The sequence below is a fragment of the Micropterus salmoides genome, unplaced genomic scaffold, assembly GCF_014851395.1.
Source record: "Micropterus salmoides isolate LMB-PRFRI ecotype aquatic unplaced genomic scaffold, ASM1485139v1 Ms_hic_scaffold_1, whole genome shotgun sequence".
Taxonomy (NCBI): Eukaryota; Metazoa; Chordata; class Actinopteri; order Centrarchiformes; family Centrarchidae; genus Micropterus; species Micropterus salmoides.
In genome coordinates, this window is record NW_024040040.1 from 39904189 (window position 1) to 39923146 (window position 18958).

At 41.0% G+C, this 18958-nt stretch overlaps 1 protein-coding gene across 1 annotated transcript in view; it reads left to right on the forward strand.

The window, feature by feature from the left end:
* The window catches only part of stau2 (staufen double-stranded RNA binding protein 2), a 99067-nt gene that overhangs the window by 36900 nt on the left and 43209 nt on the right, over positions 1-18958 (forward strand). The window contains exons 10-11 of the mRNA XM_038727261.1: positions 6907-7035; positions 9477-9534. Of these exons, the coding sequence (XP_038583189.1) occupies positions 6907-7035; positions 9477-9534 (187 nt within the window). The remainder of the gene's footprint in view (positions 1-6906; positions 7036-9476; positions 9535-18958) is intronic.

Here is an 18958-nt window from a genome sequence, read left to right on the forward strand (position 1 = left end):
CACCGAAAACACATTCTGCAGAGATATTCAATAACTTCACACTTCTTTTCTCATAATTACGAGATCCTGATCTCATAATTATGAGATAAGGCTTCCAATGTTTTTTTCTTTGGTGAATGCAATGCGCTTCCGTACTAAAGTCTGTTTAAATGCCGAAACGCGTTTGCACTGTGCTCGTTTTTGTTTTTTTCCCTTGTTGCAGTGACGTTTTCCTTCGTGTGATACCGTTAGTGAGTTAGCAAGTTTGACGTGTTGCCAGAAACATCGCTCACTACTGAGAAATGTCGGCCCACTGCTTTCGTCTTATCAACTTGGAAACCAAAGTGTTCCCAAACAGAAGACCTTAACAATAAGGGAGGTTCTTAAAGCTCTGGCTTCTCTTCACTGGCCGTGATGCTTAAGTCACTAGCTAGCGAGAGGCTGGGCTAAAGTGGCTGCTTGGTTGTTTTTCAGAACCAAAAATGCAAAGAATAGACTTGTGTTCTTGGGGAGAACATTCTTGCTAGTCGTTCTTGGAAGAATGAACTTGCAATGTCACGAGCACACAAAACGCTGCTGACGGTTTGAGACGATGCGTTCTTGCTGGTATTGCGCAATACCCCCAGCACAGAGGCCGTCTGCATTTCTCTTAATCGGTCTAATTATTATAACGGCCAGGTTTTATCCCCCAAAACAAAAAGCTAAGAATCGGGTTAACTGTAGGTTTTAACTTAACAAGATATAGTTGTTCATACATAAAAAAATTATAGAAAATAAAAGCAAATAAAAGGCAAATACTGTGACCACAACTCTACTGTACAGTAACAATATAATGTCTAATATAACAATATTAATAATAGTAATAAAGAAAAGACAGTCCCCTTTCTTTCTATTGGTTTAATTTTTCCGAAGTTTCACAAGACCAGGTTTGTTTGTACATCACAATTTTTCTGTACATCATCCAGATGTCTCTTGATTTAAGTTAAAACCTTACAAAATTACTCAGAATGTAATGACAGAATAACAGCGGTACGAATGTTAAAACTATCTTACAGCTGTGGGTCTTTACTCTGCCATTGTTGCTGGACTCTGACGTGTTGGCTACAGTGGTCTGCATGTCTGAGGGCTCTGTGAGCTGATCTGGCCGGCCGTCTCGTTAGCTTCCCCCCGCTGACAATTGCGCAGCGTCACAACTCCGAAAATGATTGAGCACATTTTTGATTCGCCATCATTTTTGGTCAAACTGCCAGTATTCGACATCTACACAATTGATTTCTTGCCTCAAAACATGGTAAAAAACGTTCTGTTGTCGGCCTCTCTCTCAGCTTCTTTCCGCCCCTCGCTTGAATGCTGGGATATTTTTGCCGTCAAGTTCACACAAGTTACCAACCGATGCATCTTCAGTAAAATGGGCGTGTGAAGAACACTTCCGGGATTTTTAACAGTTCTTGCCAAAATCAAGTACATCCAGCTGCAGCCTGCAGACCGTCACGGAAGTTGACAGAAGTTGAACTTCCAAATATGGTTTGTCCCAGAAGACACTGCGCACAAAACGTGATGACGTTCATCTGGGTTTACGTACATGATAGATCCTAATGCAAACCGTTTTATTCTTTAGAAGCCAACAACAGAACTTTAAATACAATTCTGAGAAGTTTTTAGGCGAGAAGTCAACTGTGTAGATTTCGGAGATCAGCAGTTTTACGAAAATTGGCAGTGAATCGAAAATGTGTTCAAACGTTTTCGGAATTGAAAGCTCCGCAAGTGCCGACCATGGTGCCGACAGGTGTTATATAACGTTACGGAGGCTGCACATCAACACAATGGAGGTTAATAATTACGAGATCTATCTGCTAGCAGATAGGGTTAAACGGTCGACATGCATATAATCAATAACTTTACATACCCTGGTTGGGGTAAGAGGAATATACTTCAGGGGGCTGTCAGGAATAGCTAGCTAGCTATGGTAAACTCCCCCAGGCCCAGTCACACAGACCACTGCAGCCAACACAGCAGACGTGTCCAGCAACAGCTGATAATGTTCGTACCGCTGTTATTCTGTCTTTAAATTCTCAGTAATGTTGTAAGTTTTAACCTAAATCGAGATACATCTGGCTCGTGATGTAACATTACAGAATATTCTTGGTTTGTGAAACTTAAAATCACTTTGGAAGAAATAAAATATACAACAGTGGTATGAATTGAAATTTCGTTTTGACCTGACTAATTTTCTCCATGAGAGGGAAGAATTTAGAAAGTTGCGTGGCGCTGCAGAAGTGCACGGATCATGCGTGAAATTCATCCAGCCAGAGGGAACGATCACCAACTGTTGACAATGCACCGGTCGTAATAGCTACACAACCCACTGTAAGTATCGAAGAGGGAATAGGGCGTTGGGGCGGACAGGGAAAGGAAATCGCGGAGCGACCGGGCACGGTGCTGACGGTCGATGATTGTTCCCTCTGGATGGATGAAGCACGATCTGCTGCCATTTCCTCGCATCTGGGTCATTCCAGCATACTGTATCTGTTTCTGCTGGGGTTTCCCAAAGCAGTCTTTCCAGGTGTGCTGTACTTAGTGCAATCTCAAGCAGGGTGGGCAGGTACATACGATTTCCACATAATCAGGACGCACTGAACGAAACAAACCAAGGTTTTTACGCAGTGGCTGCTTTCCCTCCCGACTCTCAATGGCGGAAACCATTAAAACACGCAAAACCCTAATTTAAATACTACCAATATCCTCCATTGTGTTTGCCCCTGTTGTCATCTACGCAGTAATTCTTAGTAAATCACCCATAACAGGTACTAAAATTGAACGTGCAATATTTTAGAATGCATACGCAATTTAGGGATGTTAGTAAATCGGTCTCTGATCTCTTTTGCAATTATCCTTATGATTCTTCATTATTTTACTTACTGTGTGCCAACCAATCCAGTCCTTTTACCTGTTGAAATACCTTTAAATGGCCAAAACAACACATAATATGCATTTTTCTACTTGCCAGAAAGTGATTGCAGCCTCTACTGACTGAAAGGTAGCTTCTGCCTCAAAATGACTTGATTTCATTCAGAAGAGTTATATTTGACAGATTATAAAATCGAAATTGTCCCCCTTTTTAAAACATTTCATTTTTTAATGACATACTGACCACCGAACCAAATGTCCCCGGGTTTCATTTCAGATATCTGGTCACCTTATGCTCTGTAAACTTGTTGTGAAAGTTCCTGAACCAAAGAGCAGGTATACACTGACTGTATTTTTGATCACACTAGCCAATGGAAGAATAAACCTTCTCTGTTTGGCCAGTCAGTAGCAGCATTGTATTACCTCTTTATACTGGAACAGGGGTTTTCAAAGTCTGAGATAGACAGACAAAGACAAAGCTTGAAAAAAGCTGCCCCCCTTAGTTTATTGGGTTACTTTTGCTCAAGTCCTGTGGCCTATACTACAAAGGGAGTTCAACCTACTCAGAGTTAACTTGTGGTTATCGGGCAAACTCTGACCGCCTACACCGGTGTTAAACGGTACCACGACGATGGATAAGCTGTTGGTTAGTTGCGTTGTGTTTGCATAAAAGGGGCGTGTTCGGCCAAGCACGGAACGCACGTTGATTGTGTCAGGATATGATGAATGTAAAGACAAGTTAACGGCTAAATCTAATATCGTGGCGGCCGACAAAGTCAGGGAGGCTTGTTGGCATCGCATTAAATTAAGTAAATTTGTAGCCTTTTAATCTTGACAGTGTTCTTATTGTAGTTCAAATTTCTATTATGTATTTCATGGGCTCTTCTTTTATTTGTAATATGATTAAGATGTAAAAGTACAACTGCACATAAAGTTGATAGTAATAAAAAAATAAAGGAGCCAGCGGAGAGGGTAATAATCCACTAAACAACATTTAATTTCCAAGATTAATCTAAGTAAAAAACTTGAATATTCTCTGACATTAGGCTATAGTCACATATTTATGAGAGAAACTTCACTTTGCAAGGCTGCAACATCACACACACCTCTGTTGTGAATTATGCATGCAGTGGAAACTTATATTAGACTTGCAATCGGAATAAGCAGTGAAGAAATACTTGTGAGTTTAGCTCACAATCACTATCATGCACCTTAGAGACTTGGGCGTATTCAGAAGAAAACAGTGATTGAGTGATTTTGAGTTTTTGTGACTTGGATTTCAGGGAATTTCCGATTTTTGTTCTTGTAAATTTGACACTTTCATCTAGGATTTTTTTCTTGGTTTATTAACCCTCACCCTCGCTCCGTATTCTTTGGACACGCAGAATAGTCAATCTAAATATGTGAAAACACTTAGGAGAATTCAGTTATAGCCTACAGATGGGCTACATTTAAGAAACTGAAGTTACCTGGATAAGCCAGTTATCCCACTTCGTAGCACAGGCCACTGGATGCCTAAGGGATCATGATTATGTTATATGATCACATAGACAGACAGAATTGAGCCAAGACAGCCTAATATTGCTGTTTGATATCATTGAGCCTCCCGTGAAATTGTTTGCCACATGAGTCCCCCTTGGGAGGCCCGCCTCCTGCTTTGAATACCTCTGCAGTAGAACACAAGTTTCTTGGTTTTCTTCTGAGGCAATGTACTGGTCCTATTTCAGTTGTGTGTCGTCCAAGCCCAATCCTGTATACAACCCTAACCCAACAAAAACCCCATGTTGTAGCACAGGGCCTGAGGCAAATTAGCTTCAGATGAAGTGCAGTATTAATGCTTTGTGTCCAGGCAGCACAGATTGTAATGAAATTGTTGACAGTTTGTTTATTACAGTATTTAAAGCCACCAAAGTTGAATTTTAGCTTAGGTACCATTTTGCACGTAGCAGATTATTTATAAAATACCGTAATTGGAAATTCTCTGTTGTACACTGTAAGAGTCTTGGACCTCGTTCCCTCTGACAAGTTCTGTTTAATATTCGTTATTTTTATTGCATGCATATAAAGCTCAGAATAGATGAACATGCGTCTTTACTGTCTTGTTTTCCTCGTCAGAGCAGCCAACTCTTTTATACTATTAAATTGTCATTTCAAGCTGTTGTTGCTAGTAAAGACAGAACACAGACTGTCTTCTGTACTACTGAAATATATTAGAATGTGGTCTGTGTAGTAAGGAGCCGGTATTCATTAACAGAATCAAATGTCATGGTCTTGCTGTAGCCAACCAAACAACCTTTAACATTTAACTAAGGTATGGATGATTTGCTTTTTATCACTAACCCAGTAAATAGAGCCGATTCTTTGTATGCAGAAGGAATCTCATCAGATACCACTGGTACCTTTATTCAGGGTTGCTTTAACTATTAAGGTCATACATGAAAAGCCACATTGTTACTAGTTAACTAGAAAACAAGTCAATTAGTGGGTAAGGTTTAGAACCGACACATTACTCTTGGTTTGCTGTAAAAGAGATGTGGCTAGCTTTTAATAGAAACTGCCATTGCCTGTCTCTATTTTATCTCCATGCCTTTTACGGACTTGCAAGTTAAAGCTACCTTATTACTCCTTACTGCCATTATGTACACTCACATGCATACTAATAATTAATTTATTACATATTACGAAAAACAATACTACGTACATGATCACTCAAAAAAAAATTTATTGTGTTGCAGCCATATCTTCTGAAGTTAGCATGCTAACCAGCTAGCTCCCCTGTCTTTTAATACCACTTTGTACCTGAGAAGGTGATGGCCGAGTAGCATGGAAACCATGTTTCTGTTTCAGTGAAACTATTACTGAATTGTAGCTACTCATAGTAATCCGGTTTTATTGTACATGTACAGTAAATTATGTGAATATATAGATTTGGTTTGGGAAAAATGAATTGAAGAGAAATGTATACCCTCATCATTTGATTGTTGTCGCTGCAGTCTGTGTGTATCTACAGCCCCAGACAGCAGTCTGTTTCGTGTATGAGACAAACGACTAGCAAAGCTGGCGTAGTCCATTTTTAATTTATGCGCAACATTTTAACTGCAGTTCTCTTTTGTTTTACTCATCCCAGTTGTCTTTCTGTGTCTGCCCCTCTCAGTCAAACTCTGGCGCTTTGTCTCTCTTTCCATAATCCTCTTCTTTCATAAGAAGAACAGAGCTTCTCTTAGCGTCAGGCCGTAATTCAGCCTCAAACCTATTCTCCATGCCTCTTTGATACACACATTAGGCCAAGCGAGTGTGTGTGTGTGTTCCTTTTGTGCAGTCCACTCACTCTTCTAAAATTTCCACATTGTTTCCCTTGCTAAGTTGCTGGGCTCAAGTAAGTCTCTGTTTTCGGATCTTTTTTTCTGCACCCATCACACCAGTTACAGAAAAAGGCTCCAACTTGTGTCAAACGTCTTTGAGCGAGGGATCATCTTTTAAAGTGTAATAAATGAGTCTTTCCTTCTCATTGTGTGTTGCGGCCTGCTTGATGTATTCAGACGAGAACGTAGTGAGCATGTCAGACCACTTTTGAGTGAGTGCACTGAGGCCTGGCTGTTCACAGGCTTTGGCTCCCAGAATGTTATTTGTAGAGTGTAATTGTCTGTTTGCATAACATAACGACGGCTGATATACTCTTGGAAATATCTGCTTACATTCTGTGTAGACAGATTTAATGTTTTGAGATCACTGAAAAACAAACACTTCACTTGGAGCCTTTTCTGCGCGATGTGAATTGCACTGCTGACTCGGCCCAGAAAGCGAGGCAAAGTTTTCTCGGCTGAAAAGTGAATGAAAGCGTGAAAGGAAGAAGTCATGAGAAAAGTGATTCGATTATTGTTTTCAGAAAGTCATTCAGTGATTCATTGTCACAGGATGTATCAGTACAGTGCCAATATTCAATTGTAAATCTGGAAATATTGTTGTTCTGTATCTCATGTGTACGTACCTGTGCATGTGTTTGCTTCCATGCACATGCAGGTGAAGGTGAATAACGAGGTTGCCACAGGAACAGGGCCCAACAAGAAGGTGGCCAAGCGGAACGCGGCCGAGGCGATGCTCCTGCAGCTGGGATACAAGGCCTCCACAGTTTCTCAGAGCCCCACTGAGGTACGAACTCTACTTTTAATTATCTGGCTTACACCAACTTATACATTTTAATGCCGATATACACAAACATGTCTCCCACTCTGTTAATTTATTTTAGTGCCTGATTACTGTAAGCGTGGGTAGTTTGTATGTAGTGCTCTACTGAGGAAAAGGAGTGATCATGGGATTGCACGTTATGATTATTTTTAGTATCGTTTACTAAGCTCAGATTGTTATAATAAGTGTCTGACAACATTATGGAAATGATCCCTACAGTGATAGGACAGATAGGATTTGTGTTATTTTGTCACTTTGGTGTTTTTAACCAATTTAAAATGCCAAAGTCACATAATAACAAACAAACTGACCTATGGAGTTAATGGTAGACCAGCAACTCCCATGTTCTGCGAGGTCAAATAATTGCTTTTGTCAAGGGAGTCTGGTGGTTAAACAGAGCGATAGTAGTAGTAGCAGCAAATCCTCACATTAAAGAAACTAGAACTAGTAGATAATTGGTATTTTAGCTTGATAAATCACTTCAGTGATTAATAAAATCTTTTTAACAAAGCTTTTTTTCCCTAAAGATTTATTTTTTGTTTGGTTTCTTATACTTATATCTTTGGGTTTTTGAATGACAAAACAATGAATTTGAAGACATCTGAGGCTGAGGTAAATTGTGGCAAACATTTTTCACTATTTTCTGACACGTTACAGACCAAACCGTTGTTCAACAAATATAAAATAGCCGGCAGGTAAATAAAAATAAGCATTAGTTGCACCCATCATCTTAATGATTACACCTCTGAGGTATTTTAAACATTTTTTCACTTTTCATTTTATAAATGACACTCACATGAAAGCTTTAGCTGTTAAATGTATAAATGTGAAACTGACACACAATTGATGCTTACCCACAAGCGAAGAGTAAGATGGTCACTGTATCTAGTGACTGTAGGAAAGTGCCTTTTACAAATGCAGAAACAAGATATATAGGGCGTACATAGGGGTTCTTGCAATTTGTATTCCAGCCACGCTGGCAGCAGGGCACCTGTATAGCTGTATGCTGAAGGATTACATAAAGAAAATCTCTGCACTCTGCTCCTATTTTGTCTCTACACTATCTCATCTGTACAGCACTGTGCAGAATTCTGATACTCAGATTTATCACAAGCTCCAGTGCTGCTGACCTATTATGCAAGCTGTTCAGCTCCTCTGAACCGAACGTGTTTTGCAAGCAATCATTGATCTCCATCATCTTTATTCACCTCATTGGGTTTTAAGCTCAAGGGACCAAATTCAGATAGAGATGATGTTACATAACCGGCTCTCTGTAGAATATTTCTCGCTCCCCGGACAGCTCATTAGTTAGATATGTGGTGCTCCATATATCTTATTCAGACAGCCATAGCATAATGCTAAAGGATGACACATTGCTCTTATCAGAATGACTGTGAAGTGGATTTGTTTCTTCCAAAGGAACCGCAGCCCAGTTTGCAGTCAGTATTCCACTTTGCCTTCATCATCATACTAAACAGTCGAGCTCTGACAGTATTCAGTTTGGTCTTTTATATAGTTATCTATGATACATTTTACAAAAAAACTTCAGCACATTCATTTTTGAAAGTGTTCAAAAATATCAAATGTTGCACACAAGTTTTTGAGTTCTGTCCGCATCATTGCATGTTTTATTTGTTTGCCCTATAAACTGCTATGTTTTGATGTCTAAGGTTTCAGATAAACAAGAGTACTGGAAATAAGCAGGCTCACTGTTTAAGCTAATTCCTGGCAGGAGGTGGGCCCTTTCTGGTTACACTCAAGGCAGAATATTTAGACAGAACGGAGTTGCTGATACATGGCTGTGCATTGGCCTGACAACTCTTAAAAACATCTAATCGGACGGCCTACTTCTAACTAGATCCTCAGACAACCCCAAGTTCTATGGAATGATTGAACAGTGTTTGCCAAGCTCCTGTTTTGTAGGATACATTGCCTCTCTTTGGATCTCTCTCTGTCTGTCTCTCCGTCCTTCCCTGCCTCCCCTTCTGTTGGGAGCTCTGCTGTACCACATTCCCACCGTGGGATTGTGGGTGATCTAGGGAGAGGGGGGCGTTTAAAATGGGAATGCGTTTGTTTACAGCCATGACATCTCTTCAGCTGTCACGCACATCAGAAATGATTTGTTTTTCTGTTTCGCACACATGTGTTTGTGGCTGTGAGTGTTTGTGCAGGCAGACACGCATACCACAGCAGAAGTAACACACTGAATAGGAGCCCCCCCTCTAATTAAGTAGCCAGCCTAGACAGACACTAGGCTCCTTAAGCATCCCCTCCTGTGAGCGCTCATCTCTTTGTGGCCCAAACAGTAGGAAGGAACTCGTCTGACATGCGTGAAGAAGCTGTCTGTTCAGGAATCTACATCTCTCTTACCTCCCCCTTCTCTCGTTCTCTCCGCATCACTACAGATGGACAACAAAGGCTGGAATGGACAAAAGGCGTCATTTACCGAAGCGACAAGTAACAGTGAGTATACGCACGTCTCCCTGTGTCTCTTTCCATTTCCTTCTCCTCCGGCTCTCCATCTCTCCCTCCGTCCCGCAGGTGGTTTTAGCCTGCGAGATGGCGCGGCGTTTAATCTCTGTGACTGGTCAATGGGCCTCTGACTGTCAGCTTAATCGGCCGTGCGTCCTCGTGGGGAGCCTGCGAATTCAGGCTCATTCACGCAGGCTTACAGGGCCTGCACACTGAGGCCCTCCGGGAGTCCTCCCCAATGCCTTCCTGTGCAAAAAACAAACAAAACAAAACAAAACCGTAGCCTTTCACTCAGGATTAGCACACAAGCACACTGGAGCACAGATGCACACACACACATACCCATAATCCTACACACACAGACTCAAAAACCGGTGAGGCAGGATATATGATGTTGTGATATGAGGATGTATTTGAAGCAAGATATATCTCACACAGCTGTGTCTCTCTTCCACATAGCAGCTGTAGACAAAATAAGATAAAGAGCTCGTGAAAAAGTAGTGGAAACATTGCTAACACTGCTACAGCTGAAACTCCTATTAACCCATTAGCAGTACTGATGAAGTACTAGAGGCGGTGGGAAAAATCGATTCTTGTATACATCGTGATTGTCTCTTGACAGATTATGTCTCAATGCAGAAAAGTCAATAATTGGAAATTTAACCCCCGCCCCCCTCAAACCCGCTACCTGTTGAGCTCTGATTAGGCACAGCTCTCAGGATGGCTGCTAATAAACTTAGATTGCAGATCCCCCTTGCAAATTCAAGGCAGCAGTGATGCACTTCCAACAAACTTTCCCTTTACGACGGCTTCACCCGAATGTGTCGATTAGCAGAATGAGACGACAACAGACTGGAAGGCGAGTCCTTCTCCCCACAGCGTTCAGGCAGCCTCCCAATGCAGATTCAGACCGTGCCACAATAATATGCTATAGTGTGTCTAAAGTACGTCCTAGAGAATACCAAATTAAAGCACCAGGATGAAGTGGTCAAGCTGCAGATCAGGAATAATCAACAGGTCAGTGTCATATGAATGATTATTTCTTATTGGCAATATGTCAGTATTTGAGTGCCTTAACTTCTACTGTAAGGATTAAGGTCAGTGGGCCACAGTTGAATGTTTACATTATTTGAAATAAAAATGTATTTTCTGTATTGACACCTCTTAAGCAAGTTGTCTAACTACATGAAAAGGTAATGGAAGTATATTCATCTGTCTATTTTTAATTATGGATCGTTACAAATATGCTGTTCAGTAGTTTGTTTGTTTGTTTATTGTCCCCGTGGGGAAATTAGGTTGCAGCAGAAATCACATGGCATTTTGGCAACAAAAGACAAGAAAAAACAGCAATGAACACAATTTCAGACATGTATACGGACACATTAGTAACAAGAACAGTGAAAAAAATGTTGATCGATAATCTTTTTATGATCCCTCGGAATCGAATAGTGAGGAACTTAGAGATTCACACTCCTATTAATACTATTTATGGTATTTTACACTGTACAGTATCTGTATCATTAGTCTTTTCATTAGCTTGTGACTGCTGTTCATCTTTGTTGATGCAGCATTAGCAAGTTTAGAGGCAGCTCTCTTCGACATATGAAATCGTTTAAAATGTTCATACGGTTTGAGTCCAGCCTAGATGATCCAGCCTTTCTGTAAGTTTTTAGTTGGTTGGGTAGTTAGGTCCAGACTTAAACATCTCGACCATTATTGGTTGGGTTGCCATTCACAGATGTTCATGGTCCCAAGAGGATGAAACACTGTTTCTGGTGATCCCCCGACTTTCCCCTAACTCCACTATAAGGTTGAGCTCGGGGGGGGAAAGTAAGGGTTTTAGAGAAATGTCTCAGCAACTATTCGATGGACTCTGGTCTCCCTCAGGATGAACTGTGTAACTTTGGTAATCCCTTGACCTTTTCCTCTAGTGCAGTCATCAGGTGAAAGTTCCAATCTGTCACATACTTTACTTTATGACTAAATATATGCAAAACCTCAACTCAAGGCTATTTCAAATTCGCCAAATGAATGTCCTCGTTGTGCAAACAGTATATTGTATCAGCAGGAGAAGACCGCAAACAATCCTTCAAGCTCTGGCACCTCCATTTGGGGAGAGACCAAAGAGGTGAGGGACACTTTGCTCAATAGTGGCAGTCTGTTTCACACCTGTAATTATGGTTTGAATCAAACTGAAAAGTTTGAAAGTCTGGACCAGACGAGGGAGTTGTCAAAGGGCCCTTAGACTTGTTTGGTCTCAAGGTGCATTGAAAACAGACATGTCAAAGTGCTCATTTCCACAACCCTTTTATAGCTGACAAATGTTGCGATAGCTGCAGGTGCAGTGGGGAGAATAAGTAGGAGAACAAGGGGATCAGGTCATTGACCAGGTCCTGCCGTGTAGTTCTGGACTGACCCCCCACCTTCTTCATGATCATTAATGCCCCACGAGGTGAGATCTTGCATGGAGCCCCAGACCGAGGGAGATTGACTGTCATCTTGAACTTCTGCCATCTTCCATCTGCGACAACAGTTGTTGCCTTCTCACCAAGCTGCTTGCCTATTGTCCTGTAGCCCATCCCAGCCTTGTGCAGGTCTACAATTTTATCCCGGATGTCCTTACACAGCTCTCTGGTCTTGGCCATTGTGGAGAGGTTGGAGTCTATTTGATTGAGTGTGTGGACAGGTGTCTTTATACAGGTAACGAGTTCGAACAGGTGCAGTTAATACAGGTAATGAGTGGTGAACAGGAGGGCTTCTTAAAGAAGAACTAACAGGTCTGTGAGAGCTGTAATTCTTACTGGTTGGTAGGTGATCAAATACTCATGTCATGCAATAAAATGCAAATTAATTATTTAAAAATCATACAGTGTGATTTTCTGGATTTCTGTTTTAGATTCTGTATCTCATAGTTAAAGTGTACCTATGATAAAAATTACAGACCTCTACATGCTTTGTAAGTAGGAAAACCTGCAAAATCAGCATTGTATCAAATACTTGTTCTCCCCACTGTAATATTGCTGCTTTATTGAATAAGACCCCCCCCCCCCCCTTTGCTGCAGTAAGCTGACAATAACCTGTTTTCTTATCTCTGCCCATCTGTCTCTCAAAAAGATGAGACCGGATGTGAAGCAAATTCAGACATGAAAAAGACAGCCTACTTAGTTAAAAATCCTCTATTTATGGACATTTCTAACTTTAGACAAATACAAAATAGTTTCATGACAGGATTTGTGTATGAATTAACATGGGAATGTGATGAACTTAGGAGGCATTTCTTTTATAGAGTGGGATAGATCACTTCACTAAAAAGCGTAAGGATGCAATTTTGTAGGAAACAGATGGTTTCTATCAGCTGTATCTGTTAAGTTGGCTGTCTTGTCTGTAATCAAAATAAAAACAATGAAAAAGCCTTCCTCTCACCAAAGTCAAACTCTATTTCAAGACTTCACATTCTATTTTCAGTTGTTTTCCTGATCTGGCAACAATGTTATCTTTCCATTTATTCCACATGGTGTGGGAGATAACTATGTTCATACTTATTACAGGTGTAAAAAGTTATGCAAAGAATTCACTGTTGTGGTGTTGCTTAAGCAGATTTATGTGCTTTGTAATATCTGAGCTTGATTTGTTGTGATGTCCTAGCTTGATAAAAGGACACACTGTAAGCGGTCTCACTTTGGATGCCAGCAAAGTAAATGCCAGCAGCTTGAGAAAGAGCAGTTTAGAGGACAAATGATCATTCTGTGAGATGTGGAGCAGCAGAGTGAAAAACAAACAGATAGCCTTATTAGATACGAATGTGCTGTCGTCACTCGCTCCTAATGGAGGTTTCTGGCAGGACTCCGGCATGGGGTATCCAGCTTCAGTCTGGAGAGGAGAATGCATGTGATGTTTCAGCTTTCTCATGTTGAAAAGTACAAAGCAGATTGGTAAGGCTAATCACTCTGACTTATTGTGTTTGCTCATTGCTGGTCCGAATTCGATATACAGAATCCAGATGAGGACCGAGCCCCTGCCACAACTCATACAGCACTCAGATGAGTGATTTAGTCCAATTTTCTGAAAGATATATCATCTAAATTATGTTTATAGTTAAATGGTTGTTCTCTTGGATAAACTATTTTTGGTGGTTGTGGTTTCTATGGTAGCCCAAGCTCCAGGAATTGCCCAATACCTCCAGAGCAGATCCCCCTGGGAAATGAAGTCTTCCTTATTTGGTGATCATTCCCATTGTTGGCTTAGAGCGTGCCATTGGTCCTGTGCCATTCCCACCCATAGTTTATCTCACACTCAGCGTGAGGCTTAACTATCTGCTAATTACCTCTTTAAAGTTGCCCAAACCACACAACACTCACACAACGCTAATGTCTGAATAAAGTTTATTGCATAAACACCATTTACAACTCATTCAAACAGATACAGCTGGTCTCAGTTTTATGTGTGTGCCTATGATTGTTCAATGGAAGATGTTTCTGGTTTGTCCGTTGTTTTGATTGACTACGCAGTTTATTGAAGACAAGTGGGAGTAACTAGGCTAAATCAGTTTGCAGAATTGCACACACTCACTTTGGCATCAAAAGGTTTGGAGGATTTTTTATGTGATAAACAGTGTCAGTTTGTGCTGAAGTGTGTGTTTTTTTAGAGAAAACAAATAGAGAATTGTTTTTGTTTTGAATCATTTCTCGTCAATCAAAGTTTAAAGCTAATCGCTTCATCTTGTGGATGCTGTCACATTCAGCTCTTGACAGATTTTAGTGTTTAAATAACAGCAGCTCTTTCACAGCTAAGTTCTTTTTCACTAGTAAATAAAATGTTATAGAGTTATTATAGTCAAGTTAACACCAGCTGACAATGTTGTTTATTCTGACCTCCAGTGGCTGAACTTCTCACTTTGCTGCAGTGGTGTAAATTATACTCCAGGGTGAGTCAGGACACAGTGTCATCATTGTTGGGTGTGGTTACAGATGCAGCATAGCACACTTTTGACCACACCCAACTGTAGCCTTTAGTGATGCTGGGCTTTGGGTGCAACAGGTTTGAAGCGTTTAACCGGATAGGGCCCTAGTTTTGAGCGTGGGTTAGTGGGTTAGCGGGTTAGCGGGCATGTTTTTACTACTTTTTGTACCTTAGCTTGTTTCTTATTTCTTCATCTTCAAGTATCACTCACTTATTGAATTTGTCTCCTTCAGTTCTCTTTCCACTCACAGACCTAATGTCTCCGCTGCAAACACGTCAGCGTTCCCCGCTTCTTATGTCGTTTTTGCATTACCGGTACAAGCTCGACTCGACTCGACTCGGCTGTCCTCCGTTTTCCATTGCACATAGTACCCAGAGATAGTACCCTTCAAATAGCTGGTCGTCATAGCGACGCCACACACAACTGCCACGAGGGAATGTTCAATGCGACACACACACCAGCGACCAACAACCAGCTGTCTCTTGATTTAAGTTAAAACGTTTCAACATTACTCAGAATGTAAAGACAGATAAGTCGGAGGTGATACGAAAAAAAGTACCTCGTAGCAAGTACAAGTACAAATTTTACACAATGGAAAACCAAAAAAGGCGAGGCGAGTCGAGCTGGTACCGTGCAGTGGAAAAGGTGCTTTACCGGCTCTCTCTCCCTGTATGTCCGCTTCGGTGACTTTCTCCATCAGTAGTAGGCTAGGCTGTATGAAGTCACTGAAAAGAAACAGAACTGGTCCTCTGGACCTTTCCTCTCGTGATTCCCTTCACACCAGCAGCTGAGCTGCATGTTGAGGAGGTGTGTTGACAACGTAGCCTTTCAAAACAAAACCAACGTGGTAGCTACTGAATAACACCTGATAACGTAATCACTGTGTTTCTCTGTTTAAAAACGTGTGTCGCCTAACCTGGGCGGACCGCCGAAGTAAAGTGTATGTGTAGGAAACACTGAATGAACAGTGTTTTTCTTTTTACAAGCCAGGGGTATTACAGAAAGTTCCTATCTTAAGTCTAAAGGATTTTTCACAATTTGGTATTACAGAAGCAAATCCTAACTAACTTTAGGAATCCTATCTTATCGTACTTCATCCTATCTTATGTCAGGTTAGGAAATCCTAAATACTCAATCCAACATCAACTTTTATGTCTGTTACCTAGCAACCGATGCCACTTTCCTCATCTCGCCAAGCTAAACGGCTTTTAATCGCTGTTTTTTGTGGGGTTTTTTTTAATGAAACATAAATTGAAAATGGAGCGGAAACAACAACTATTATTGAACTTAAAGACAGAGGACTTAGAGGTGTAAGTAACCTCCGTCGAGAAATCCAAATTCACGTAACGCTTATCTGGAGAGATTAAAGATAGAGAGTGGGCTAAAATAGCAGTCACCACCGCATATCCGGCATCCAGCGGAGCGTTGAAAAAAAAAGAAAATCAGTCCATTTACAGTGATACGAAGAGAAAGGCAACTGTTGTGTCCAAAGAGCAGAGGAAACCCAGTAGTGGCTCCTCCTGTGCTCCCTCACTGACCCCGGCAGAAACCCATAGGCTACTTTTCTTGGGAAAGTAAATAATGAAGTAAAACATATTAATAAAGGCTGTGGGCAAACGTCATGTTTTTCATGTATGTCTTGAATTTAACGATCTCCTTCTATCAAAGAATTGCATTAGGATCCTTTTGTTACATCAAGCCTTTACATTATGTTGAGATATATAGATCTAGCGTTACATCACCAACAGCCTTTCTACTAACGAGGGTCTTGTCAAACACATCGGTAGGATCAATTAATTAATTAATAATTAAGTTCTGCCTGTTGACATTTGTTGATTTTGTAAAAGCAATAAAAGAGCGACCATGTGGATTAAACGAGTTAGCAAACACTAACTGGTGGAAAAGTAAAAGTTAGGACAACTCAACAGTTATCCTAAAGTTAGGATAGTTTATTTAAGATTTAGTTAGTTAGGATGCTTCTGTAATACACTTTTCCTATCTTTAGTTAGGAAAGGAATATTGACTTAGGAAATGTTAATCTGTAATGGCCTTTTCCTAAATCAGTTCCTTACCCTTATTACCATGGTTATCAAGCAGTAAGGATAGGATCTGCCAGTTAGGAAGTTTCTGTAATATGGCCCCAGGTCTTTAACAGTGTCGACCGGCACTGTGTCTCCCTCCTTGTTGTTGGGAGTTTGTGAGTAGGGGGCTGCATGCAGACGCAGAGGGAAGGGCAGGGCTGCGCTTTAGCTGCTTCTAAGCTGCTTCTAAGCTGCTCGTATGATCAATATGCCAATATGGACATGCTGATTCTCCACAGTACCACGGTTACGTTCATTAAACGGAAACAACAACAACAAGTCTAATTCTTCTAGATTTACCGGTGTAACCTGCATGGCTACAAGAGAGGAAAAGGGGGGGGAAAGTGCTCACTCACATTAACTTTGAAGCGCTTGTTAAGTCCGCTTGTTAAGTCCGAATGTGCCCGTTCCTTGATTATTTATATTCCTTTAGTCTGTAAGGGTCCACCGATCAAAAGAATCATAACAGCTTTTCAGAAAAATTTATCCAAGTTGTGAATCCTGTCACGTGAAGTCCATCGCTCCATCATTGTAACATTGTAAATAAGTCATAAAATGTGCAAAAACACAATAGGTCTCCTTTAACGTGTGTTGATCTGTGGTGAGATTTCTGCCTGATCACAAGTGTTTCAGTTACTTTCGGTTTCACATGCAGTCCCAAATACTGTGTTGGTCAAACGGTCTGAAGGGGATAACGTTACTTCCAGCGGATTAATAATGTAATGCACAGCAGAGTATAGGTTAGGTAGACTTCTCATTAAATGATGAAATTCTCGTTATATACTGAATTTTTTCTGAAGTTGTCAGAGAACGCAGATTTGTAGGAGAGATTCTGAATGTGCAGAAAGTTTTGAATATGAGCAGAAAACCTGCTGAAACACAGGAGCTATTAAAGTTCAGGAGTTTATAACTAAAAAGGAATTAATTTATTATTGAGGGACAACATGCACATTAAAGAGGTTACTTCCCCAAACAGACAAAGAGGAGGGAAGACTAAATCATGACTCAGCAGTGATGATATTACATGAGAAAAGTTGATCAACAGGAGAAACAGATCTGAAAGCAACACAAAATGCCTGAGAGCTGCACTGCATTATATTCTGTTGTAGTCAGGCTATAGATTTTGAATTGTCACCTGCCACCTGAATTTTGTGTTTCTCATACATGAATTTAAAAAAAAAAGCATAAACTGGTGCAGGAAAAATCATCAGAATGCAGGAAATAGTGTTTAATACTCAAAATTTTCATATAATTTAGCATTAAAGATTTCTTACAAATAGTGTTAAAATCTCATCTCTCGATCTTGTGAACCCAATGTCAAAGGTTGGGCCCCTCGTGGGTTAAGTGTCTCATCACACCCCTAATTATTGCCCATAAACAGTATTATAAACAGTTGTGATATGGAAAAAATCTGTAATATTATAATTGCTGTGGTATATCAGCGTCCAGAAAATGTGTTAATGGTGTCATGGGGGTTGGTTGTACCCAGGCTAACATACAAACTGTTCTCTACATACCTGCAAACCGGCCTTTGGCCAGCTATGCTCCACATAAAGAGCGTTGCTGCATTATGTAAGGCAAAATGGAAGAAAATGTGTCACAGGCTGTTCATTAATAGTAATACTAATATTAATTAATTAATCTCTTTATACAACTTTGTGTTGTAAGATGATAGATAAATCTGCCATGTACCCTATCGCCCTGTCCTTCCGTCCTTGCTCTTTCAGATAAAACACACACATCTCTCAAGCACCCACAAGCCCTCATTGTGTTTATGTATGTGTGTGGTTCTGTCCTTTGCCCCGTGTGAGCCGTGGGATGCAGTGCTACAACAAACGGGGTGGCTTAGAGACGGGAAGGGAGTATAAGAAAGAAAGAAGAAAAAGAAGTAAGAAGAGAGTGATTTTTCTCCCTTTTATTCCCATGGGTATTGCAGCAGGGCTTTTCACTCGAGTTGCCACATTTCATTTCCTGCTGTGTGTGTGTGTGTGTGGGGATGTGTGTGTGGGGATGTGTGTCTGTGCGCGGTGTGCATGCATGAACTATGTGAGGGTCTTGCTCCACTGTGGTGATTTATAGCAGCGGGCTCCGGCCCTATCTGTTTTCGATCAGTCTCATGCTTGGCTCTGGCTTCCCTCCAGCGCTCCCCTGGCCCACCGGACGCCGAGTCTGGGTGGGACCCCTCCAAAACTGCCTGGAACCAGCACCACAAACACACTCTCCCTTACGCTTTCATTCCCCTCTTCTCAGCCCCACTCTGCTTCTTCCCTGCTCCCTCCTTCCTCTTAACTCGCTCCCACTTCATGTACACAATTTCACAATCTCTGCCCAACGTACTCACGCACAAAGCACACTCTGTCACTATTACTTATTT